Source organism: Asterias amurensis, chromosome 4 (assembly GCF_032118995.1).
Source record: "Asterias amurensis chromosome 4, ASM3211899v1".
NCBI lineage: Eukaryota > Metazoa > Echinodermata > Asteroidea > Forcipulatida > Asteriidae > Asterias > Asterias amurensis.
In genome coordinates, this window is record NC_092651.1 from 26,956,763 (window position 1) to 26,973,179 (window position 16,417).

At 35.6% G+C, this 16,417-nt stretch overlaps 1 protein-coding gene across 2 annotated transcripts in view; it reads left to right on the top strand.

The window, feature by feature from the left end:
• LOC139936212 (sodium- and chloride-dependent glycine transporter 1-like) overlaps window positions 1-16,417 on the top strand; it is a 36,466-nt gene that overhangs the window by 14,389 nt on the left and 5,660 nt on the right. For both annotated transcript variants that reach the window (XM_071930987.1, XM_071930988.1), the window contains exons 6-10: window positions 2,115-2,249; window positions 4,351-4,454; window positions 9,888-10,012; window positions 13,832-13,944; window positions 15,689-15,829. In XM_071930987.1, coding sequence (XP_071787088.1) covers window positions 2,115-2,249; window positions 4,351-4,454; window positions 9,888-10,012; window positions 13,832-13,944; window positions 15,689-15,829 — 618 coding nt within the window. The remainder of the gene's footprint in view (window positions 1-2,114; window positions 2,250-4,350; window positions 4,455-9,887; window positions 10,013-13,831; window positions 13,945-15,688; window positions 15,830-16,417) is intronic.

The window sequence follows — 16,417 nt, forward strand, 5'->3', positions numbered from 1 at the left end:
AATTGCTGAATCACAATTTACTGATTTATGCAATTCATAATCATAGACATATAATAGATATAATTGGTTAAATACCAAAATTTGTCATAGACGTTAAAGGAACACGTTGCCTTGGATCAGTCGAGTTGGTCTTTGAAAAGCATTTGTAACCGTCTGTTATAAAATGCAAGGTTATAATAGAAAGATGTTTTAAAAGTAGAATACAATGATCAACACAAATATGCCTCGAAATTGCACGGTTTTCCTTTTACTTTGCAAACTAACACGGTCGGCCATTTATAATAATAATAATAATAGTGGCCTCTTATAGAGCGCTCAGGTCCGTCAAGCATGACGCTCATGGTGCTGGGAGTCAAAAAGTTGATTGAGTGTTCGACAATGGCTGACAGTGTTAGTGGACGCGGTAAAAGGAAAACCATGAAATTTCGAATGATACTTGTGTGGATCATTATATTCTCCTTTTAAAATATCTTTCTAAGGCCAAATAAAAAGACCAAAACAGTTGTTTGTCCGGATTTTTCAAAAAAGAGGAGGATGAGGGCCTTACTATTTACTATTTACTATTTCATTTTGCCAGATGACCGCTTAGTATTTCAAATCAAACAGGCCACCAACTCTTCAGTTTGAACCCATTGCAAACTTATTTTATACCTATTTGTTGCATCCCAAAAAAAGGATGCGGCGGGGACGATCAATTGGTATTTTTTTTTATTTGGCCTAATCATATGCATTTGATAACAAACGAATGCAAACGCTTTTCAAAGACCATATCGACCGATCCAAGGCAACTAGTTCCTTTAAACCACTTTAAATGTGTAAAGAGATTGGCTGTTGCCACCTTCTCACTTTTATACTTTTATCAACTGGTATTTTATTTTATTTGGCCTAATCATATGCATTTGATAACAAATGGTTGCAAACGCTTTCCAAAGACCAACTCGACCTATCCAAGGCAACTAGTTCCTTTCAACCACTTTAAATATGTAAAGAGATTGGCTGTTGCCACCTTGACACTTTTATAATTTTATATCCCCTTTTGCGGGGAACTTTTTCCAAGTTTTTTCTTCTCTGTGGCAGGTGTGGGCACAGATACTGCCCTAGTTTTTGACTCGTTTTTTACTTGGTTGGTTTAGGTTGTTGTATTTCTGGGTTCTCCACTGTGGGCCTCTGCCTTCTGAACAAAAAGACTTACTGTTCATAAGTTCCCTACATGTAATTGCATAAATCATCGCTGTTTTCATAAAGTGACACTTCTGTTTATATGCTGCATATTCGTGCAGTGAAGAGACACTTGTGTTAAACTGTGAATTAGTCATAATGTAAACTTACTATGATTTAAAAGATTTCCATTTTCCTGCTCGGTAAAATGTCAATGTTAAAATGGCAAACAAATGTTGTAACCTGGTTTTCAAAAATAATTTAAAATGAAAGTTGGGCATCAGTGGCTATAATATCTCTTCAGGAAATTGTGCAAACAGTCCTGGGGTCGATTTCACAAAGAGTTAGGACTAGTCCTACGAGATATACAAATTGCATGGATAGTCCTAAGTTAGGACGAGTAACTGGTCCTAACTGGAGATAAGACTAGTCCTAACTCTAGTACAATACAATAATAAGAACCATGGAATATCTGTCACTGATTTATTCTCCCTGATATCCCCCATTCACACTGAATGAGACAATGAAAAAACCACACCAAGAACAATCTTTGGAAGGCTTGTCCCCAAAGTTGGCAGGTAATAGTAGGTCACAGCTCCATGAAATGCCAATAATGTATTTAGTTTAACAAAGAAAAATGTGGTCACAGGTGTGTGAAAGGTTGGTTGGATTTTACTGGGAAACACACTGTGATGCAAAATAAGTTGAGGTCCAAGTTTTGCCTTGCTTGTGTTTTTTTTGGTAATGTTATAAAAACATAATTGATTTAGCTGAGTACCGCATATTTGTTGAACAGGCTGTATACTCTCTGGGAGCTGAGATGGTTTAAAGAACGAATTAAGGCCCAGAGACCAGCGTTGGAAGCCCTTTGAGAAGTCCTTCGGGTGTGAAAAGTGCTATATAAAAACTGGTTATTACTATGTTGTAGTTATGTGTTTTTATTCCCTTTGTTTCAGGTTGTTTACTTCACAGCCACCTTTCCGTACATTGTTTTGCTCATTCTCTTGGTACGAGGCTTGACTCTAGAGGGCTCGTTAGAAGGCGTATTATTCTACATCAGACCAGACTTTTCAAGACTTGCTGATGCTAACGTAAGTCTCCCTCTTCTTGAATTATTTTCAGTAGAAAATGTCCTACATGTACATGTACGTTATATAGATTTATTTTCATAAGTAAGATCATAATATTTTGTTTTGTTTATATTGTAAGTTAAATTATAAGAACATAAATTGAGCAATATTGGAAACAGGTATTATACCAGTATTTAAATAAGTGTATTAAAGGCACTGGACACGCTTGGTATTAAATTGTCAAAGCCAGTATTCTCACTTGGTGTTTCCCAACATGCATAAAATAAAAAGGCCTGTGAAAATTTGTGCTCAACTGGTCATCGAAAATGCAAGAAAATGATGAAAGAAAAACACCCATGTTGTACAAATTTGTGCAGGTAGAAATAAAAGACTTCAGGAAACTGTTCAGCTAACCTTCATCCAACCCTAACTGGGAATTCCTCTGAAAGTTGTTGACCTCCTTGTTTTGCTCTGTGAGTTAGAGTTCCAGATGGCACAGACTGACATCTTGTGTGCATTTTTAGTTTACCGTCCTTAACAGGTGTATACAGTATTAGGCCTTAAAACTTTTAGAAAGTCTCCAAGCTTTTTACACTAACTTTTTTTCATGGAAACCTTTACACGCAAGTTATTATGTTTGCTTTCAGGAACTGACAACAGAACTTGCATTTAGTATAATTGTAATGCAAAACTGGCACACCCATACATGGACTTTTGAACGGGTTTGTCAGTTCAGATAATAGAGGAAAGTGCCCTGGAATGGTGAACCAGGGGCCGATTTCACAATGCAATAAAGTTCATCGCAAGACCAATTTTCGGTATCACCATAGTGATTTGTATTGTGACATCACACTTTACTAAGCAACTACGATTGATTTGCAGTCACGATCAATTTTAGATCTTTGTGAAATCGGCCATTGGTCCTACATTACACCATCGATCCCCCACCGAACCCCCACCGATCCCCCACCTGTAGATTTTTTGGGAATAAAACAAATTAAAGATCTGCTATGTCAGTTTTTTGGCCCCAAACATTAAAAAATAGATTTGTTTTGAGTGAATGGTATTTCAAAGAGTATCACCCGCTTTAACGAAAAAACCTTTTAACTTTTACTTTTAATGGTCAGGAACCATGACAAAAATTTAAAACGTTTCTTTTCAAACACATAAGAACTGGTCAAGCGATATATTGTCGAGATCCCAACAAAAACTAATTTTGAGCACTTTTTTTCACTGCTACTAATAGTTGGCGGACTTTTTCGAGCAATGGCTCAAATGAAAGCTTGCAACTTTTTTGACCCCCATCAAATTACCTATTGAATTTTAAATCAAAATTTTTGGGTCAAATCGGCCAAAAATCTGACATAGCATCTTTAATGTTTAGCGTTTCCGCTCGCTTCCTTTTTCAAGGCTTTCGTTTTGTTTTTTTATGACACAAAATGATACACTTTTAGTGATCCCTGAAAGACCATTTTTTGTTTTTTAATAAATAGAATCATATCTTAAGACTTAAAGCACTTTGAATAAAGCACACTCATAAAAGCTGGCAACCATTATGAAATATAGTCGGGCTGATTGTCTGTAAAAATCTTTTAAAACGTGTCTGGCGGCCATTTAAAAAAGAACAAGATAAAAAAGGCCTTTCTCATTCCTCTTTTCAAAAAGGCAGGATGCTAAATATATTTTTTATTTGGCCTCAGAGTGTCTTCTCTATTAAATACCCATCATACATGTATTAAGTACAAGTGACTTGGTGGAAATCTTTGTACACATTTTTTTTAGTACCATTACTCTTACTCGGGAAGGGGGAAGTCGCTAGTCAATCGTATAAACTGCATATCCAGGGATCACGCCCACTTTTTGGCACATTGGAAAGCGCCATTGTGTGGGGTTCACTGTAATTGAATGCAACGTTTCACTGCAATTTTTTTCACTTGTCAATAAAATCAATTAATCATCCGTAAGTGAATGCAACGTTTCTCTTTAAATATCAATAATAGGTAAGTTTAAATTGAAATATATTATTTAGGCTGTATACAATCTGATTTTTTTTCTTTTTCAGTTGTCAATAAATGCTATCAATCATTGTTAACTTCATTGCTGACTTTGTCCTTGTGTGTAGGTTTGGAAAGATGGTGCTGTACAGGTTTTCTATTCACTGGGCCCTGCATGGGGAGGTCTTCACACTATGGCAAGCTATAACCGCTTCCACAATAACTACTACAGGTAAGGCCCTCTTTTTTTATTTTGTTTTATTTTATTCGGTATTTTTTATTTATATTTGTTTATATATTTGATTTAAAATTTATTTCCCTTGTCTTTTTATCGTTTGTTCTATTTTATAGTTTAATGTAGGCTTTTGCTTTTAAATTTATTTAAAATATATTTTCACAGTCGTTCATGATGGTCTGTTTCTGTACCCTATTTTATTTTATTTAATCTTCAATGTATGCTTTAATTTTCTTTCCTAAGATGACTCTATTTTAACTGTTAACTTTTTACATTTCAGATTGTTTTTATATAGGCTATATGAATATTTCTAATTGTTTTTTATCCTTTGCTGTAATTGGTGGCTCGTTCGCTGTTGGTTTGGTCAATAAATATAATACTAGGTAAAGCAGGGTGGCACTAAGATTTAAGATAAGTCTTATCTCGAGTTAAGGACGAGTTACTCGTCCTAATTTAGGACTATACAAGCCTTAAGTTTTTTATTAAAACCCTAAAGAGTCCTATACCTAGCTAGGACTTGTCCAAAGTTATGACTATCTTTGTGAAATAAATCCCAGGACACTTCAATTGTCATCTTTGCTTGCCAATTACCGAGATATTGGAGAATTGTTTTTGCTTTAATGGCTACCACTTGTTCACCACCAATTGCTTCAGAAATGTTTTAACCCGATCACAGACTAATTGCTTGTCAATTTTGCAGGTTACAGATGTTTTGCTAGAAATTGTAAATAAAGGTTACAGATTTGCCTTTCGGCAGCCATCTTTATTTTGCAATTTAGATGGTCAATTTAACCCAAAATGTTGCGTGAGGATCAGCTTAATCAGATTCAGCCCACCTTAAACGTGTTTTAATGTCTGGTTCCTCACTTTAACCCCTACATGGCCCTTACATTCACCCATGCATTCACATTTTCCAGAAATCCCACTAGTCAATTCAGTTGCTTTATTGTTAAGAAATCAATTGTTGTATACATAATTGGATCCCCCCTACTGTGGCTTATTGTGCCCTGTAGGATTAACATTCCTGGTTTAGGGATCAAGATGACCTTTACAATACACTCATCCAAGTACATTGATGAGACCTTAAAGGCAGGGGACACTATTAGTAAATGTTAAAGACTAGCCTTCACAGTTGTATCTCAACATAAAATGCATTAAATAACAAACCTGTGAAAGTTTGAGCTCAATTGGTCTTCGAAGTTGTGAGATAAAAATGAAAGAAAAAAAAACACCCTTGTCACACAAAGTTTGTTTGCTTTCTGCAGATGCTTGACTTCGAGACCCCAAATTCTAAGGTCTCAAAATCAAATTCATGGTAAATTACTTCTTTCTTGAAAACTACATTACTTATCAGAGGGAGCCGTTTCTCACAATGTTTTATACTACCAACCTCTCCCAATTACTCGTTACCAAGTAAGGTTTTATGCTGATAATTATTTAGAATAATTACCAATAGTGTCCACTGCAGGCAATGGACACTATTACTGAGGAGTCAATGAATAATTACAGCTCCAGTAAAAAGCTGTGAGGCACTAATTATTGCTCGTGTATTTTGAGATATAGAGGACACTATATGAGTGCACTGTGTGGTTTCGGTGTATAGACGATGTGACCTATGTTTACATTCAAACCGCCCTCTGTTGACAAAACACTATATACGTCATGTTTCGCCGGGCACTGAGTTGCGTAGTTGTAGTAAGATTGCGTACACTTTCTAGCTGGCTGCCAAAACACAAAGGTTTTGCCTGGCGGTATGCGCGCGAATCATGTTATGGTTTTCGTGCAGACACATTTATCCAAACCTAATTGTGCCATTGTGTGTCCATTACATGTAATTCGGTTGGGGAAGAGCCATTTCAAGTCTGTTTTGTGGGGCAAGGATTGACCGAACTGATGATGTGCCTTCCTCCATGATCATTGTGACCCACTATAGTACAAGTGTTTTCCAACACTGATTACAGTTTTTAATTTTCCTTTCTCTGTTTGCTTTTGCCACTCTAAATATAATTTTAATGAAATTTTTCATAAGGTTTTACCATAGACAAAGATCCTTGGTCTATGAGTTAACTTACGAATAGTTGCATTCCACCATGTAGAGGAAAGTTTTCTTCAGCATTTTTTTGTAAAAAGTCTTCTGCGGGAGGTTTAGTACACATCTGTTGTTTCCGTTTGTTTTGATGATTCTTTGAAGTGAATGTTGATGTTCTCGAATATTAAAAAATGCTGATCGGGAACACTCACAAATCTATTTTCGTCTGTATGTTTTTCTGATTATTTTGTTGGTTGATTGCCTTGTTTCATGAAGCTGCTAAGCAGCTACTCAGCTAATAATTTTTTAGTAAGCTTTGCCGGTAGACAGATTAGATGTCCGCTTTTGGAAACCTATGAGAAACGCAGGGATGCCCATGTTGGCCAGGAAGTAACATAAAGTATGGTTAAAACTATTGGTAATTGTCAACGACCAGTCTTTTCACTTGGTGTGTCTCAACATATGCATAAAATAAAAAACCAGTGAAAATTTGAGCTCAATTGGTCGTCGGAGTTGCGAGATAATAATGGAAGAAAAAACACCCTTGTTACATGCTTGATTTCAGGACCTCAAATTCTAAATCTGAGGTCTCAAAGTCAAATTCATGGAAAATTACTTCTTTCTCAAGAACAATGTCTCTTCAGAGGGAGCCGTTTCTCACAATGTTTTATGCCATCAACTTCTCCCCATTACTCGTCACCAAGTAAGGTTTTATGATAATAATTATTTTGAGTAATTACCAATAGTGTTCACTGCCTTTAATGTCTTATAAAATGAACAGACCATTGGTTTTTGGAACCATTCCAATTGTTTTAATATTATATGAATCTAGATATTACAAACCCATGACGATTTTATTTAAAAAGATGGGAAGCATTTCTCATAGTCAAATTTTGGGGAATGAAGTCTGTTATCTTTTTACATAATATAACCACATTATTTAGAAGTAGAATGATTCTGAAATTGATTTTTAACTACCAAAAGCTGCTTTGCTTCAACAAGTCATTAGTTTATTGCCATTAGTTTAGAACTGATTACTAAGCGTATACCTTCCCTCTAAAGAGAAATGTGAAAAACAGGAAATGATTATAGACAAAGTGACATTAAGTGTAATTTGGTACCCCTAAACCCTAAAGATTATTTACCAAGGTACTGCGGAAAGGGGAGGTAATAAAAAAAAACATGTTTGAGTCGGACTCAATATTATACTATCTATCTTTTTCTATAGCAAAGTCGGGGATCAAGGTTGATGTTTGATGAGTCTTCACTTATTTGGCTTAAGTGTCAAAAATGTGTTAGGATTTAGCTTGACTTGAGGCAGGCATGTAAATAGGAACTTTTTTATATTTTATTATTAATAATTATTAATAATTCTTATAATATCATCCCTGACATTCGAGCCCTGAAAATCACTTTATGATAAAGTGACTGAAAGAATAACATATTCTTGCACTTCCTGTTTGCTACAAAGATCCGGAATAATTCTTTATAAGGGGTTTCTTTGAGACAATGTTTCAAGCTCATGTCAAAGGTCACATAACACACTGTGACGTCGTCTAGAAAACATTGCGTGCGTAGAAGCAGAATGTTTTCCAATTACCCAAAAGAAACGTTTCAAGTAATAAACCAGAAGGTAAATGTGGTTCAAAAGATGTTGCGTTTTCTTTTCTTTTGGGTAATTAAATGAATAAAGAGTTGTTTTTCTTGTGAGTAATCAAGTATAAACAATTACCGGTGATCTCCGGATATAACCAAGTAACTAAACAAAATGATTCTATTACCTTTATCTGTCAAATTACAGAGTTAAATTTCTTTCTAGTAATTAAGCGAATATACATGAAGGGTTGTTTTTCCTTTGAGGAATCAAGCGTTAACAATTACCGGTGATTTGTTTATCTTCGGATGTCTCACAATATCAAAACATCCTTATAAAATCACAGTTACTGATTGAATGAAAAGGTTGATAAATAAACAACAAAACCCCAAAATATTGGCGGCTTATAAAAACATTCTAATCATCTTGGGAATGTCGTTCTGTTATCAGGGTCCTTGAAGTCAAACTACACAGGATGTAAATTATTTTTCGTAAGAACAGGAAGTACAGCTGCAAAGTTTTAATTAGTCGGGTCACAAAGTACTGTTTGTATTTTTTTAAATTTTTTTATAAACAACTGCAATAATGTGTGGGCACTGCTGACTCCCGAATTTACAATTAAATTTTGTTTGTAATGCAAGACATAAAAATTTAAAAGTGATGACCAAGATTCTGAGGATTTAAAGACAATTACCAGTACTAAATTTATCATCAATAATAACTAGTTCTTATATCACATCTTACATTAAAGGAACACGGTGCCTTGGATCGGTCGAGTTGGTCTTTGAAAATCGTTTGTTACCGTTGGTTATAAAATGCATGGTTAGAAAGATGATTTAAAAGTAGTATACAATGATCCACACAAATTTGCTTCAAAATTTTCCAACCATGCATACAGTTATAAACGCTTTTTGTAGACCAACTCGTCCGACCCAAGGCAACATCTTCCTTTGACATATCAATGCGCTTTACATGTACATTAGTGCACTGGAGTCAATTTCACAAAGATAGTCTTAACTTGGGACAAGTCTTAAAACTCTTTAGGGGTTATTAAAAACGGGGAGTTAGTCATCCTTACTTGAGACATAGAGCAAGGAACAGTTGAGATAAGATTAGTCTTAACTCATTGGGAAATCCACTTCTAGTCATTGGGCCTGTAACACTCCTGTAACATTCCTTCAGCTCCCTGGGGAGTGTTCACCCCTGGGCTGCCTGAAGGTCAAGCTCTACCCTGGCAGGTACCTATTTATGACCCTGGGGGAAGACCGAGCAATTATAGCGATGTGTCTTGCTTAAGACACGATTAGCTATACACAGGATAAACCCACACCTGGATGACTTAACGATTTTGTTGTAACTTCGCTGTACTGTTTTGATTTTTTTTGATTTTCCATATGTTTTATCTTCTGGATTTGTTGATACTGGCATTCATTAATTGTTTTATGAGAATATGTATTCCTTCATACTGTTTTGAGATTTTAATTACTCTTCATATTTCGTTTTACCTAAGGGATTTGTTGATACTGGCATTCATCTGTGTTCTTAAAATATTAATTTCTCCATACTGTTTTGATATTTAACGACTCTGAATATTGTTTTTCTTTCTTAGAGACTCGTTGGTACTTGCATTCACCAACTTTGTTTAATATTAATGTCTCCATTTTGTTTTCATATTTATGACTTTTCATATTTTGTTCCTTTCTAAGGGATTCCTTGATATTGGCATTCATTAACTGTTTTATTAAAATATTAACTTCTTAAAACTGTTTTGATAATTATGACTTTTCATATTTTGTTCCTTTCTTAGGGATTCGTTAATACTGGCATTCATAAACTGCGGCACCAGTATCCTGGCTGGATTTGTCATCTTCTCTGTGGTGGGATTCATGGCACATGATATGCAGCTCCCCATTCACAACGTCACTGATACTGGTGAGATTGGAAATTCAAGCTTTGCTTTTGTGCTTTTTCTTTAGTAGCCAACCGGGCTAATAAAACTCTGAGTTTAACTTGCCCAGGAAGTTTAAAAACATCTTAAAAACTTTTGAAACATCTTTCTAACTATATGCATTTCATAACGAGCGCTTCTCAAATACCATTTCGTCAGATCCAAGGCAACGTGTTCCTCTTAGTAGCATTGATTTTAAATATGTGTTACGTATCTTTCTGATGCATAAAAAAAGTTAACACATTAAAAAACGTATTTACGTCTCAATAGAAGAAATATGAGCATTTTAAACAAGTATGTTGCACAGTTTTTGTTAGCCCACAGGGCAAGAAGAGGGGGTACTTACTGGCCCATAGCCATTTTCCAGACAATGTCATCGGGCTAGTGTTAAAGGCAGTGGACACTATTGGTAATCACTAAAAATAATTATTAGCATAAAACCTCACTTGGTAATGAGTAATGGGGAGAGGTTGATAGTATAAAACATTGTGAGAAACGGCTCCCTCTGAAGTTTCCGAGAAAGAAGTAACTTTCCACAAAATTAATTTTGAGAGCTTCGTGTGACAAGGGTGTTTTTTACTTTCATATCTCGCAACTCCATTGACAAATCGAGCCCAAATTTTCACAAGTTTGTTATTTTATGCATATGTTGAGCTACACAAAGTGAGAAGACTGGTCTTTGACAATAACCAATAGTGTCCAGTGTCTTTAAGAAGAGCCCTAAAATTAAGTAGAAATCTTCTTATTTTACTAAGTTCTTTCTTGCCCATTTCACTCCAATGCAGGCCCCAATTTCATAGAGCTGTTTAACCCTTGAGCCAAAAGCAGCTTGTACCAAAATGCCCGTAGCGTCCCAAACAGAAAATTCACTTTGAAACAAATAGAATGAGCAAGTTGTTAAAAAGAAAGGATTTGTTTCCTTTAATTTGGCCTGGAAAACTGGTTACAATAATAAACAGTTTTATGTGCATTATGAATAACAGATTCCTCCTAAATGCATCTTACAATAGAAGCAAGTGTTAAGTTAGCATAATTGAATAAAAGAATGTAAATATATATACTACATACATATATCAATATAAACCACTTGTAGGGAAACTGACTTGGTACATATTAAAATAATTTTTGGGGTTGAATAAAGAAATAATATTGACATTAATCTGGAAGTCGTTTGTTCGACTCCCACTCAAGACAATATTTCTTTGTTCAACCTCAAAAAATAAAAAATACAACAGATAAGATTCTACAACAAAAACACAAATAGATAATATTTAAAAGCATTCAAACAAACAGATATCAGCTGTGACCCTTACAAATAATGACAAAAATAATAATGATTTGTTCATTTATTATTTGCAAGTTTCATAGCATATGTTCAGATGTGCATAAAAATAGTTTAAAAATACAGATGTTAACAGTTGTTTAAGAATATAAAATAAAAACGTAATAAGTGGAATGCAATAATTATAGGAACAGGTGGCCCGTAAGCTAAAAATACCAAAAAACTAGGCTATCCGAGCAGATGTCTTACCAACTAGAGATTGCCCAATAGCTAGACACGGTTTGAATCCTTTATTTTAGCAGTGGATACAATTTAAAGGTCCGGTTACTTTCTGTAGGACAAAAAGGCACAATGTCTACAGATTTACATTAAACTTACACAGTTTGAAGATAAAGATGGTAGGAAGCATACTTTAAATTATTAGTTGCTGAGGTGCTGTAGTTTTTGAGAAATGAGTAAAACAATGTCATGGAAATAATTTTCGTCTCAGTGATCATGAGACAAAAATTGTTTTAGCATGTAACATTTTCATGACATTGTTGTACTCATTTCTCGAAATCTACAGCACCTCAGCAACTAACAATTTAAGATATGCTTTCTACTGTCATTATCTTATAACAGTGTAAGTTTAATGTAAACTTTTGTGTCTTGTGTTACAAAAAGTACCCAAATCCTTTAATAGATGGGAAATTTGCATCAGGAATACAAATATTCATTGGTTTTACCCGTTCATTTATTTAAAGCACTGTATACTCTGTATGTTCCAAAGGCCTGTGCAGAAAAACCCACAGGCAAATTTAAAGGAGCATCATTTAACTTGTCACAAGTTGGTTATTTTTGCTAACAAAACAGTCGCTGGCAGTCTTAGCACATTACATAATCCACCATATCTAAACTGACAAACCTCTAAACATTTATGAAAAACATTACAATTTACAGGCACCAGTACAAAAGATAAAATCAAAATGTTACTGTTTTCTGGTTCTATTATTGTTTGGTATTTTCTTGACTATTCTAGGACTTGGGAGGCCTAGGCCTTTTTAAAACTTGTCCTGGGCATCCTGTTTTTGAATGTAAGTTTTAATGGTTGTAGGCCTACATGTAATTTTGTTTTAATTTTTTTACTTTTTTTACAGAGGATGTATTATTGTTCTTTTAAATTCCTCTTAGTTAAAGGTTCTGGGGTGGATTTCACAAAGAGTTAGGACTAGTCTTATCTCGAGTTATGACCAGTTACTCATCCTTACTTAGAACTATGCATGTAAGTTGTATATCTCCTAGGACTAGTCCTAACTCTTTGTGAAACCGACCCCTGGGGTGGATTTCACAAAGGTAGTCTTAACTTAGGACTAGTCCTAGGCAATGCTAAGAGATAGGACCAGTCCTAAGTTAGGATGAGTTACTGGTCCTAACTTAGGACCAGTCCTATCTCTTAGCATTGCCTAGGACTAGTCCTAAGTTAGGACTACCTTTGTGAAATCCACCCCTGGACACTATTGGTAATTACTCATAATAATTATTAGCATAAAACCTTACTTGGTAACGAGTAATTGGGAGAGGTTGATATTATAAAACATTGTGAGAAACGGCTCCCTTTGAAGTGGCATAGCTTTCCAGAAAGAAGTAATTTTTCCATGAATATGATTTTGATACCTCAGAATTAGTTGTTGAGGTCTCGAAATCAAGCATCTGAAAGTACACAACTGCGTGTGACAAGGGTGTTTTTTCCTTCATAGTTATCTTGCAACTTTGACGACCAATTGAGCTCAAATTTTCAGAGGTTTGTTATTTTATGCATATATGTCGACTCTTTGAGAAACTCAAAGTGAGAAGACTGGGCTTTGACAGTTGCTAATAGTGTCCAGTGTCTTTTAAACAAAACAGTTGAACAAACTGCTTTTCAAGGTATCATGTGGTTTTAAATCAACCCATGCTGCATGCTCAGAAAGGATGAGAATACTGGATTAATGCCAACAATTGGAAGGATAAGAACACTGGATTAATGCCAACAATTGTAGTCTAAGAAATTCTCAATCAAGTAGGGAAGTGTAGTTGGAAAGGTAAACTGTTCCATCTATTAATCTATTGATTTAAATTAATTATTTACGTTTTTTTAATGCTATGTCGTAGGGGGGAGGTGGCCGAAAATGTATTGAATGAATTCAAGATCTCATGCAACCCCCCAAACATGTATGGGATACTCTATATTATTGATAAAGATAATAATCTTTAATAACAACTCCCTGGAACAATCCCCCCCCTCACTTTCGTTCTATCACCTCCATTGAATCATAAAAATGTGTCCTGAAAACCCACCTCTTTAATATGTGTATACAGCATTAACTACCTTGCTTGTGCGTTATAATCTTAGAATAAAATATTTCTGTCGATGGTAAACAATTTAACATTTATTTCTTTAATATACTTTGTAAGGCGCCTTTGTAGAGATAACTTTAAATAGGCGCTATATAAATTGAATATGTTTTTCTAATTAAAATTTTGTTGTTGTTGTAATATTCAGGCCCTGGTCTTGCGTTTGTAGCTTACCCAGAAGCCTTAGCTCGGATGCCCATTGCTCCGCTATGGTCCGTCTTGTTCTTCTTCATGCTCTTCACCCTGGGTCTGGACAGTCAGGTACAAACATTTCCAAAAATATCTTGCAAATTAATAAAAGCTCTTTATTTCTTCCGGCTACACCTAAACTCAACATTTACGCCAATAAGAAGAAACTGTACATAAATAGTAAACTTGCAGGTACAAGTATTTATCTCCTTTGTGGGAGTTCGGCTCTGAAAATTTGTGGTGTGGTCCCAATGTTTCGAACAGTATACTCAGCTCGCCTTCAGGAGAAACTTGCAGGCAATCTTCCTCAACACTTGCGCCAAGTAGAATTCCTGCCAACCTTCAAATCATCACTCAAATCTCATCTTTCCTGTGCTATGTTATTTTGCTTAATTGATTGATCGTTTAATGCACCATGAGGGTCATGTCTGATGGATATTAGGGCTTTACAAGTGTTCATTTTTATCGTTCTAGGCAGGTTAAACTAAAAACACAAATGTAGAGCATATGTCTGAGAGAGTTCAGTCAGATCATGAAAGCATGATCAAAACAAGTCCGATGATCTGTCTTCTTTTAAGTGAACAAACAATTCAAATCAAAAAATCAGCCTGGGGCAAAGACAGGAAATATGAGGAAAGAAAAGTGCACTGGTGGATAAATATTTGTCAGTTCGGTGAAACTGCAAGACATTTAATAATATTATTGAAGTTTTGTATAGTGAATGTATCCACCAAGAAGATGCTCCTCATATGGCGCTTGAACAAAGAGAAACACTTTTTAAAGACAGGTTGTGAAGTTTTTATGAATTGTGTGACTGATTTATGTAGCACCTTTTAAGGATTTATAAGGTGCTCTGGTGCACTCAGCAGGCTTCAGGCATGAAGTATTTTCATATTTGTTAACCATCTGAAAGCACAAAAAAATTTGTGAGATGAGGGTGTTTTCACTTTCATTATTCCCTTGCAACTCTGATGACCAATTGAACCCAAATTGTCACAGGTTTTGTAAATCTACGCCCGAATGTGAAACTACTCAAAGCTGGTTTATATGCAGACGCACGATGGTCACAAGGGCGTTAGATAAACGCGTGATGCATTTTAAAGAGGAAGCCGACGCCTAAGCGACCAATGAAAAGGCTTTCCACCCCGCGCGGCATAAACAAGCGTCTGCGTAAGTTTCGTGATCGGAGATGGGCACAAATTCTTAATTTTTTACAAGTAACCTGACCTGAGGTCAAGTTTAAATATCGGTTTTTCTTCGTTATTATGTTGACTTTATTTTTACTTTTATATATGTTGTTAATTAGTATTACATTTTTAACAACATATGTCATTTTTATGGTCATAAACTATATTAAACTAAAGTAATGGACGAAACAAAATCTCCCCAATGTAAAACTCCATAAGGTTGGGACCACAATGGTCCCGGAATTTCAAATCTGCACGAGACTTGCACAGTCTATTGATAGCATAATACTGGTCTTTGACAATTACCAAAGGTGTCCTTTGCTTTAACTGTATTGTGTCAATAGCTTCTTTAATTAAGTGCTATTCACAAAGACTGCAATTTAACTGGGGTCCCTTGCTTATTTTTAACATGGATGTATAATGTAGCAAAGCATGACAAGATTTACCAAGGGAACTTGGACAGTGGAAACAATTATTGTCCTTTTACACAAGGTACATTTTGTAAAGTTTTACAACCATGCTCTAATTTAGCAAGGGACCCTTGCTAAACTGCTATCGTGTGAATGGGGCTTTTCACTCCAATCCGATCTCAGGCCGATGTTAACTGAATGTTCTGATTCCGTTGACAGTTTGTGATGATGGAGACAGTAATCACAGCCATATGTGATGAGCTGCAAACATTCTTCCCTCGTATCTTCAAATATAAGATATGGATCACCCTGGTAACGTGCATCACCTGCTTCCTGCTGGCCCTACCCATGGTGACAAACGTAAGAAAACAGTTTTGCTTTACTTAACACTGACACCTAAACGATCGCTTGGGCATGGGGTGGGGTGGGGGGGGGGAGCTGGTGGTCGTCGTGCTGGATAGATGACAATGTAGTATGTATCCTTGAGGGAAAATATGGTCTTGAGAAACAAGTTTATTAATTTGTTCTGGTTGAGAAGCCATTAAAATGTCTTTTGCGAAAAAATCAGACTTGAATTTGATTTTCAAAGAGGGTTTTAAAGTGGGTGATTTAGCATCACATTGAAACAAGTTTGAGATATAATGAAAGGGGTTTTGTTGTCATGCTACCAGTCAGAATTCTCAGTCAATTTAATGTAGCCATACACTTTGTACTATCCAAGAACCCAATGGAGAGCAGACATGGAAGGACGTCTCAGTTCTAGATGTGGGTCGGAAAACCCCTGAGAATTATTCCAGGGGGACCCACTCAATCAACAGAAGACTGAAAACCCATTCCACATAGTGCCCCCCCCCAAGGCATGATTCCAAACAGGGGTCCATGTTTGTATAACATTAGCTTTGTACTAGTTTTCACTGAAGTATGAAAATCAATTTTAACTTTTTGCAA